The 11371-nt window shown below is 37.6% G+C and overlaps 1 protein-coding gene and 1 pseudogene across 1 annotated transcript; one reads left to right on the top strand and one right to left on the bottom strand.

Moving 5' to 3' along the window:
- Positions 1–178: 178 nt before the first annotated feature.
- Positions 179–2437, bottom strand: LOC136545655 (uncharacterized; annotated as a pseudogene).
- Positions 2438–5968: 3531 nt separating this feature from the next.
- Positions 5969–8303, top strand: LOC136543687 (uncharacterized). Its single transcript, XM_066536070.1, has 5 exons — positions 5969–6148; positions 7301–7678; positions 7754–7821; positions 7976–8046; positions 8176–8303. Exons 1-4 carry the CDS (start codon positions 5969–5971, stop codon positions 8031–8033), a joined length of 684 nt encoding a protein of 227 aa, XP_066392167.1. The 3' UTR covers positions 8034–8046; positions 8176–8303.
- Positions 8304–11371: the final 3068 nt, after the last annotated feature.

The following is an 11371-nucleotide window of genomic DNA, read 5'->3' as shown; positions in this document are numbered from 1 at the left end:
ATCTCGACACCAAATTCAGGATTGCGAACAAATTAATCTGGAAAAAAGGCTAATACAATGAACTACTAAAGTATAATAAAAAAATGTATACTGCTAAAGCCTGCCAGGTAAAAAAAAAAAGAGAAAATACCACGAAAGAATGAAGAGCTTCCGTTTATCTATATTATATGAATTATCATTAGCAGCGTCACTCATCAAGGTCAAAATCATCATCAGAGCCACACTCAAGAAACGAGCCAATAGACTTGCGAAAGATGATAAATGACTTGTCATCCTGCACAAATGAAGCAATGAAATTGAAATGTGAAATAAGTACTGGAATCTCAAAGGTGCCAACGGAGCAAGCAGATGTAAATATATGTTAAGATGTACCTGCTTCACCCTTCTGACAGATTGTTCCGCATGTGTTACCTTCTCTGAGAATGTTTTGTCAAGTTCAGATAACGTGTTGGTCTCTGTCTTCCCTGGTTGAAAGAATGATGATAGTCAGTCAGGTAAACAACGGTCCATCGCACAAAAATTGGCAAGTCATCCTACTACTTACTATGATGTTCATACTTCTCAAGCAATTTCTTCTTCTCAACTTCAACTTTTGAGAACAGGTCTGCAGATAAAGTATACAAAGATTTCAGTTGATAGGCTAATATTTTTGTCAAGCCATGCTTTTTAAAGGCACATAATTCAAGTTCATTCGTATAAATAGCAACAAAAAGCAAACTTCAGTAAACAAAGCACACAGGTTTATTCAAAGGTGTACTCTAAATTCAATCATGAATTAACAAATCAAGTATCCTGGCCAGTAGCTTGTTTTAGAAAGAAAAAAAGAGCCTCGCTTCATGTGTAAGTGAAGAAATTGGTGAGAAGCAACCATCACAGGCGCTCTTGTTTGACCTACCTCTGAAAGTCTGCATGTGAGCATCCTTTTCTTTACAGAACGTATCATATGTTTCCTGAAACTTGCTGTACTCTTCGTTCAGTGAACTCTCACACAAGTACAAATCTTGTGTCATTTTAGAACAAAATAAAACCCTGGAATACGAGTTGTTATGAATACCTCTTTGGAAGTGTTAGACAGTACTTTTAGCAAATTCTGTCTGCATGCACAAATAGAACACAGATTAGTGTGTTCTCACTGAAGATGAATATTTTTGTTTAGTTCTTTGTAAGTTATAACTGGCTTCAGATGTTCTCAGTAAGTTAATGGGGAAAAAATCATGAGGAAGTGGAATATCAAATACCTTTCCTCCTCAAATTTCAGCTGGGTTTCTTCTAGCATAGTCTGAATATCTGCTGCCACACTACAGGTTAAGAAAACAATTAACAACAAACTCTGGTGATACAGATGAAGGAACAAGACTTTCAGATATCGTAGACCACGCATTTAACCTACTCAGGAGCCAAAAATTCGACCAATCACATAGATAAACTCACTCTTACAATTACGATACTACAGCTATCATGTGAAACACTCTCCTGTTGTCTACAATTTTGAAGTGCTGTTTTAAATAGAAAGTGGAAAGATAATACTATGTGCCTTGATTGCATAAAAGGAAAAGTATCTTGATTTCCCACGATTAACAGAAAAATTCATAACAGAGAAATCCAACAGGCTCTTGCTGCATTGCAAGAGTAATATTACTTTAGGAAGAAATTCAGACCACAAGCTATGTGCACAGCAATATCAACAAAACAACCAAAGATTAATCCAAGAAACAGAAAGCTCCATACACGGGACTACACAACTGTAAAAAATACTGCCTTATTTCCCTTCCATTCACTACAAATTACAAAATCGTGAGTCTTTTCAAGTTCTTTTGCCAAAACTGCATTGAAGCCTAAAAGGTAGCACAATTGCATGGACTGCAGATAGGGCCAGATTTCACTAGCAATATGCGAAATCATATAAAAAAACTGCCGAATGTAAATATGCAATCGGGCAATAGTCAGTGCAATCGCAAGTCATCAGCATCATGGAAAACATTGATATTAACAAAGATTTACGCGATTAGCCCAATTGTTTGCAGAATCACGAGGAGATTCGGAGTCCACCAGGTTTGCAACTCACCTAGCAACGATCTGCTCACAGATCTTCTGCCCGTCCTTGTTGGCCCCGCCCTTGATAAGCCGCAGCAGGCACACGATCTCCCTGAGGTCACTGCCGCCGCAACCACGGAATTGAACATCTCAAATCATGCCAGGACCCAGGAAACGAAGGAGAAACAGAACGTCCGCAATCCAACGAGCTACAAATCGAAAGAGGAATATTCTAGAGCGAGCCCTTGAGCGAGGGGAGGCGCTGAGGTGAGGCCGGCCGTACCTGACGAGGTCCCCGTCAGAGTCAGAATCGGAGGAGGAGACGTCAGAGTGGGCCGGCCGCTTAGCCGGGCTCGGAGTGCCGCCCGTAGCGGCCATCCGTTCTCCACCGCTGCGGTGAGTCGTCGCCGGTGGCGTCGCTGGAAGGAAGAGGTGGGAGTGAAAAGGCAGAAAAGCGAGGAGGCGACAATTTCAAATTTCGGAATTCCGCCATTCTGAAGGCTGGGCCCCGTGAAAATTGTGAGGGATTTATTGGGCCGAATCTTGCTCCGGCTTCAAGTCCACTGAGATTTCCATGGGCTTCCTAGCCAGGCAAACGATTTAGGTTTAGGGTCTGTTTGGTTGCTAATTCTCTCAGAAATGTTTGGTTGCTAATTCTCTCAGAAATGATTCTCTGATTGAAAATGTTTCTCTATGATATCTACGTGTAAAGTGACTCTGTATGTGGAGTGAATCAGATGAAGCTACTTTTTTTAGCTCTCAACCTCTTAGCTCAGGGGTAGCTGTCACACCCTAAAATTTAAAGTTTAGGATGTAAATAGGAAACACTAGATAAAATAAATTATTATGATATTTTAATAAAATTTATCAAGCTTTATTTAAGTAGTCAAAATTAATAGAGAGAAATTTTGATTTTATATTTTTTTCTTATAATTTAACTTGATTGTTAGATTCCATGCCTTTGCGTTAATTTTCTCATGTGCAAAATAAATTTAAAATTTTCATTTAAGTCTATAATAGGTTTTCCTTATTTACCACAAATAAATTATCTAAAGTTTGTTTTAGAAACTATTTTTTAAAATGAGTTAAAATTTGGCTTTTCAAAGCCTTTGAAAAAGGCTTCAATAATATTTTATTTTTCAATTTCACAAAATATAGTTTTCAAAATCTTCCAAAAATGGAACTTTTAAAATAAAACTTAAATATGTGCTAAAAATTTTCAAAATAGTTTGGTACAAATATATCTCTTAAAAGGGTTTAAAAAATATGTGAGTTGTTTTTAAAATTCAAAAGTTTGAAATATTTGAAAATTACATTGCAAAAGAGTTTCAAAATATGGGAGCATCGTTTTTTTTGTGTGTCTTGGGAGGGGGGCATTGTCCCACTAGTATATTGTCTTTTATATTAGTTGTATGATTTGGAGACAAAGTGGAGGATGTTACTCCCTCTGTCCCAAAATATTTGATGATTTAGATTTAGATTTGGACACGGGAATTAAGGAGGATTAAAAAGTGTGGTGCACAAAAAACGAGAAAGGAGAGATAATGATGGGAAAAGAAACGGTGTGTTGGTAGAAGAGAAATGTGCATTGAGAAGTGAGAAGCTCAAGTATTTTAAGACAAAATTTGAATCCTATATCGTCAACTATTTTGGGACCGAGGGAGTAATTTATTTTGAGTCAAATACTTTTAGATTTTATCTCGCCTAAGACCTCCAAATTAATAGGACATGTACTCTACTGGTTCTCACGTGGAGAAAGTTCCATCATGCAAACTTTTTACATACTTGTAATTTTTTGTTTTAGAAATGTTATAGTCTTATTCATTAGACAACAAATAGTAATTCCTAATACTAACTAAATATGGAAGCATCATTTTGTGTGTGTCTAGGGAGGGGGCATTGCCCCCTCTAGTATTTTGTATCTTGTCTTAGCTGTTTGATTTTGGTGATAGAATGGAACAAGAACAAGTTACTCTATTTTGAGTAAACTACCCTAAAACCTCTAAATTATTAGAATGGGTTCTATTTGTCTAGAGAGGGGGCCTTTGTTTTCCGTGCACGCTAGGATATTATAAGAAGAGGATGGTGCTATTACCTCTTCCAACATTGGGTTATGAGACTTGATGGCAACACTTACGCTACTGGTTATCACCGCCAGTCTAAACTTTTGGACTTCAATATTTTGATGGAGTACAAAAATAATTGTAACATCTCTTTAAGTTTTCATCACTCTAAAGTTGTAGGAAGACTTTTCATGATGTGAATCAAGTATAGAATGAGGGCTTCTCCCTATACAAACAAGACAAGGGAATATTTTTGTTCCTTTATCAAATAAAGTCTCATTTATGAGCTTTTACCACTTTGAGCTCAAGATGTTCCTTTTTCAAATAAAGTCTCACTTATGAATTCTTTTATTTAACAAGAAAGAATTTAATATTTAGATAGAAAATGCTATAATTGTCTCCTAGTAGTAGATTGATTATGTGTCATGAAACTTGATTGGAACAATCGATAACTTAGAGTGACTATCTTATCCATCAACCTCTCAGTAGGTAAGATCTGTTGATGTTGCAACAAAGAAGGGCTTATATTAGAACCACATTCATCACATAAAAAAGGTGATTTGTTTTAGTGGTTCTTTGATTCTTTAGGCCTTATACAGAGACGAGAGGAAGAATTAAACGTGAAGATATTTCTAATTAAGATAAACATAACTGTGCACAGTCATATTTTTTTATAGATATTTGGTGACCGAGACAATCTCTCATTGTTCATCAAGAATACTCCCTTCATTTGTGCTTTTCTAGATTTATTACTTTTTTTATTTATTTATCTAGACATACTGTATATCTAAGGAAAAAAGTTTACTTAACCCCCCACCTTTAATACATAGTCTACTTCACCCTAAACTATGAAACTGTCTGTTTTACCCCTTGAATTTTCCAAAACCGTCTATTTTACCCCCTCGGGCGGTTTTTGACAGCAGTTTGCTACAGTAACGATGTGTTTGCTACAGTATAGTGGGTTTGAATTTTCTTTTTTTTATTTTCGGTGAATCTTTGAAAAATCACAGTAAATCATAGAAAAATCATGAAATAAAAAATCTAATTTCGTTGGACTCCACATGAGTAGATCTACATAGTGAATATATAATACGGTATGCTTTAGTACAAAATTTTTACTGTAGTCTTAGATTAATTGGAAAATCTAATTTTGTCTGTAATTAATTGGAATAATTCATAGCTGCAGCTTCTATAGTCCAATTGTGGTAAAATTTTTATGGTACGCTAATTATTGTATGCTTGCACTATAGTAAAAATTTCGTACTCATTGGACTATGTATAACTTAGTTATAGATAAATTCTAATTAATTACAGACAAAATTGAATTTTCCAATTAATTTAAAGCTATAAAAAAAAATTGTACTAAAGCATACCGTATTATATATTCACTGTGTAGATCTACTCATGTGGAGTCCAATAAAATTAGATTTTTCATTTTATGATTTTTCTATGATTTTTCAAAAATTCACCAAAAATAAATAAAAAAAGAAAATTCAAAACCACCGGAACTGTAGCAAACCCACCGTTGATGTAGCAGACCCGCTGTTACTGTAGCAAAACCGCCGCTGAAAACCGCCCAGGGAGTAAAATAGACGGTTTTAGAAAGTTCAGGGGGTAAAACAGACGGTTTCATAATTGGGGGTGAAGTAGATAAGTATGAAATGAGGGGTTTAAGTAGACTTTTTTCTATATCTAAGTATATAACACAAGCTATATAGAAAAAGTCAAAACGTCCTATATTTTACAATGGAGGGTGTAATAACCTCTATTCTAGTAGTCAGTCATTTCACAAATCACATGTCCAAAACCAATATCTAGATCTATGATAGCTAGCATTATACTCATTGATTGAAACCAGAGCAAACAACAAAATGAAAAAGAAAAGAAACGTCTTTTGGTTGGGCCATAGAAAAGGAAACCCCTGTTGGTTTTCCTGCGAGGGAGAGCGTGGAGCTTCTGGGCATCCCCGGGGTCGGGCGCGGAACCTGCGGAAGCTCGTTGATGGCGGGCTCCGGGATCTCGCGCGCCTGAAGCAGCTGTACACTGATAAGGTATATTCACCTCTATCGTTTTTTTTCTTGATTTCCATAGCTAAGGAACTTGAAATAGATCCTTGGAATTGCAAAGAACACGCAATGTGGGACTGGATCTTGTACTGAAGGTGTTAGTTCGGTAATGGCTGAGGGAGCCAGTTTCATTTTTCAACGCACAGTTTCAGAGCTGCAGATGTGGCATTCTTGGAAACAGTGAAACGAAACCTGCCATTGAGACTGGCCTTAATGAGAAACATGCGTTGTCAGGGAAGAGAGCCTGGCATTTATCTCCTGTTCGTCATGCTCAATAGTCAATACCGTGGTAATAGTCGAGTCAGGGGTTGCACCGAAATCCAAAACTGGTATCTGTATCTGTATCCATGGGATTGTCTTTGTTTGCCTCTTATCTGGACAAATGTAGCACCTGGTAAGTTCAGTTCGCCTTAATTTCTTATGATTCCTAAAGTTGCATTGAGGAAGTCCCAAGAGAGCATGCCGCATTGCCAGTTAAAGGTTTCTTATTAGAGCTTCCTGATCCCTAATGCATAATGCAGAGAGTTCCTCCTCTTATTAAATCTTGATGCCTGTTCTCTGTTGTGGATGCAAATTGAAATCTCAAGCACTTGGGCTGGGCATAAGGATTACTTGTTGCATCGTGTGTACTTCTGCCACTTCATTGCCTGAGTCCTGAGATAGCGGAGGTTGATTACAGAGTTAGTTTCAGTTCCTATTGGTTCACTTAGTTAGGAAGCTAGGAATATTCAGGAAGTGTTTCCAGAGTGTTACATGATCAAACTGTATGAATGATGGGTTCAGTATGTGGTGTCTTTGATATCATTGTTTTGGCCTTTTGGGAGTGTTTCCAAATACATAAGTGAATGGCTGAATAGATTCCTTACAAAGTCTTCTCCTTTATCCCTTGCTATGCTGTAGACTTGTAACCAACAGTCTTACACATTATGCACTGAGGTCAATAGTGATGTGTACTTTTGTTATCCATATAACCAATAATTTCAAGCAAAATGGAGATGCAAAATCCAGTCGTCCTCGAGAGTTAGTACTTAGTAGTGTCATAAACCTTGCCTCTTTGACTGTTTTTGAATTTTGTACTTGTTTCATGTTTTCTCATGTGCAAATGGAGTAACTTTATTTGTGTGCCCCCTTCTGCAGGTGTTTGCTCGTGCTGTTCATGAAGCTAATTGGTTGAATGGAATGGAACTCAGCATTTATGATTCTTGGTTTGACCCTGTGTTGTCATCTCTTCCTGGCCTCATCCCTGATGGATTTATCTATCTTAGAGCTACCCCTGATACTTGTCACAAGAGAATGATGCTTCGAAGTAGAGCTGAAGAAGGAAGTGTCACATTGCATTATCTACGTGATTTACATGAGAAACATGAATGCTGGTTACTGTCTTCTGAACATGGGAATCACAGACTATTGTCAGCAAGCCAGTTGCCATGTAGCATAGACAACTCCTTGCACCCTGACATTAAAGACAGAGTATTTTATCTAGAAGGGAGTCATATGCATTCTAGTATCCAGAAAGTAAGCATCATGTGTTTCCTTTGTTTTAACAAGTTGTTATTCAGACTTGGAAACTGACTTATTTAAGCAACTTAGGTTCCTGCTCTTGTACTGGATTGCGAACCAAATATTGATTTTAGCAGGGATGTTGAAGCTAAAAGAAAGTAAGTTTGACAGTTATCCAATTCCAATCATAAACTCTGTTTTCTGTTTGCTTTACAGTTGTACTGTTATCTTGTTATCTGAGATTGTGCCTGGTCTTAAAAACAATGAATGTTTTTTTTTTAGAAATTTTGAATATTACTGTTTTGCATACAGAAGATTACCATGCTGTGGGTTGTTGGTCCATTGGAGAACTCTTAACTTTGATGTCTAATAATAAGCTACAGGTAAATTAAATTTTAACTTTGAATGCTTATTTTCTGACAGGGTTATTTTCCCAGTTTGTTTTCTTTGTATTTCCATATATCAAATATTTTGGAGAAAGTGTGCTAATATAGTCTTTCCTGCTAATATAGGTATGCTCTGCAAGTTGCAAAATTTTTTGAGTTTGTGAAGAAACTGAAAGAAGCTTCACCAGATCAAAACATTGTCACAAAAGACAAGAAACAGCAAATCTTGCTTCCTCACAGTGGGGGTCTCTTCCTCCAAGATGGCAGCCCCTTATCTGAATCTAGTCTCAAACAACTGACTTTCTAGAGGACAATACTGCGTTAACCTTGTTAGGGGGCACTAGCTGTAGGCAATCAAGACTTCTGCAATGTTTTCATCATCGCATTTCTTTCAAGGGTAGGCCGCTAGGGCATCTCTATTGTAGAAGCATTTTATCAGTGCTTATATGCACCAGCTGAAAAAGAAACTGAACACATTTTGGAGCATCCACAGTTTTGAACTAGTAAAGCTAGATCAGATACTCATTTGCTTCAAAATTTGTGCAGCTTTCCTTACTGAAGAACATAATAGGGTATTAAAAAACTTTTAGCTCTTGAAGCTTCTAGATTGCCATCTGGAGGATGGTGTATATCTGTAGGTGTTATGTGGTTGTAACATTGACCAAAATGCATGACCCCTATGATGCTAGTTCTGTATTATTCTCAGTTTTTTGTTACTTCTCCTGTGGAAGATTTTAACCATTTGAACTTTATGGTGACAAAGTTAACATCTATGTAATTTCATGAGTTAGTTCCTAAAACCCCTGTTTTTTGTTGATTAATCTCAAGGGAGTGGAGTGTTCTGACATTTATGGATTTGAAGATTCCATATTTTGCAGTACATCAACAGTCCATGAAAGTTCAGCCCAACATGGCCAGTTTCATTTGCACCCAAAGGCTCAGAAAGTTGATGGTTGAAAACAGGAACACATCATGTTCTTGAAGTCGTCCTTTCATGTGTGGCTTATGGAGTAAGCCAAAAACTGTGCAGTGTAACTGATAACGAATGTTATCTTACACTTGTCTTACACTTACACTTTTTCCCACCCATTTCAGATCATTTGCTGGGAACATTCGGTTTAATGCCTTTTGCTGTCATTTGTAGTGATAAATGGGTGACACTATTCAGATGCCCTGTTGTTACACTTCCACATGCAGAGACGACAATGGCCTGAGCACTAGATGAAAGCTGAGTGTCTCTGCTCTGTGCCGTGCTGGAAAAAAAAAGGTTAGTTTAGTGGAAACCTTTGCTCTTTTCTCAGTGGAATGGTCAGGTTAATGGCTTTTGCTATCAATTACTATTAGTATGTAACGTAGAGAAGTGATTGGCAGCCCTTGGGTCATCGTTGCGCATTTGCAATGGTAAATGTAGACAAGCGGTGTTCCAAGGATAAAATGCAGGGTATGTTCACCTAATTCAGCATCTGGGACCAGTAGGATTGTGACAAACCAGGACTATTTGGTTCCTGAATCACAGAAAGATTCGGCATCAGGATATAAGCGCATTGAGAGTAGACAACTGATGGAATAATTGGGGAAATGAACTTTGACTTAATCAGCTGAAGAAACTGGTATGCCGGTACTGGGAATGACAATCGGAAGTGGAGGCCTGCGTGCCGATGACAGACACTCAAGGTGGTACCTTTTGAGTTTTGCTATGTTGGAATATAGGACGAGACGATGGGAGACACCAAGTTTGCCTGCCCTGTCTAAGCCAAGCCCAGGTAACAAACACATTTTTGGACGTAGGGGTGAATCATCACATTTCTTGGCACCCAGTTCTAGCATGACAATTTTGGATCTCCTACTTTCGCTGATTTGTTTATGATCGAGATGGTTCAGCCCAACGTAATGATTTCAAAAAACGTTTCCACACATATATATTCCACTAATAATGACAACTTTTGGACGTACGTTACGTACCATAAACGAAAGATATTTCTGGCATTGGCCAGCCCTAGCATATTCCAGCACATTTACGTCCAAACACAAGCATATGGCACAGTGACAAACACAGATTTTGGATGATTGAACTCTGCACATATAGTAGCCACAAGGTTGCAATATCATCATGTGGATATTTTATTGATAATAATCTAGTGGTTCATAGCGTTGTGCCTTTGGATGATTCCTGCTGTCAAGTATTGGAAAGGGTTATGATACTGAAATGGACACCTGGACTATATATAGCGTGCTTTACAGGTTATATATATATTTATTCAGGCTTTAAATAAATTGTACTTAATTGATAATAATGTAATTCATTTTTGTATATATATATATAGTATATATATATATATATCTAGATAATATATATTATATAGATATAATATATATATATATACTATATATTAGTTGCTCATGAGCATATGCTTATGTATGTACTGATAGAGCAAGTATGTGTAGATTTTTTTCGACACCGGTAAAACCGAATTTCATTACCATGGCAACGAAATTACAAGACATTCCCAGTTATCGCAAGTATGTGTAGATGATGGACAGAAGTTGGACTTTGTAAATAGGCGTAGTTTAGCAGTTCACTCTTGCTCTTGTTGGACTTCATCGGTTTGGACCCTGCAAGTGCTGCTGGTGCTAGCGGAGCCATCGTCGTTATCATGTTGCCGATGCAAGCGTAGCGTATGCCATGTTTCTTTTTGCCCATTTCCAAATTCCAACTGATGATGTCCATTGTTCAAATCCTGTGGCCCAATCCCCAATGAATGTGGCCCTGACTCGTCGCGATCAATGATGAAACCGCCTGCCCGCCACTGGATCGATCGATACTAGCTACTAGTGCAGTGCCATTGATCGATCGTGCACCATTTTTTTTAAGGTCGTGTGTTGTTTATTAGCGTCTTTAATTTGCTTAATTTGTAGCGAGCATCAGGCAACCATGCGATGTCCACAGGAGTTCATGCTCAGAGCACGTGCTCACCCGTGCCTCCACAAGGCAAGATGCTGCTGGATCAGCATTGACTTTTCATAACTGAACTACATACAAAATGGTAGATCGAATGATCGATGCGATAATTAAGCTGCAGATGACGACTGATGATCAGTTTGCAGAATAAGATACTTCTAATTAATCAGGGAGAAGATGCGAATGCAGCAACTTATGGTAGGTACTACTAGTATATTTCTCGATCTAGCAACTGTTGCAGGTCACATCCTGTCGTCGTATCCATAAACTAAACTGAATTATTCCTTGAAATAAGGGGCCGGTGTCAACACTCAATCTGACTTCTCACAACATATATATTATTCAAATACTTTCAATATTTTT

This window comes from Miscanthus floridulus, chromosome 3 (genome assembly GCF_019320115.1).
Source record: "Miscanthus floridulus cultivar M001 chromosome 3, ASM1932011v1, whole genome shotgun sequence".
Lineage (NCBI taxonomy): Eukaryota > Viridiplantae > Streptophyta > Magnoliopsida > Poales > Poaceae > Miscanthus > Miscanthus floridulus.
The sequence above is the reverse complement of the archived record's forward strand: the minus strand, read 5'-3'. Positions and strand labels throughout refer to the sequence as shown.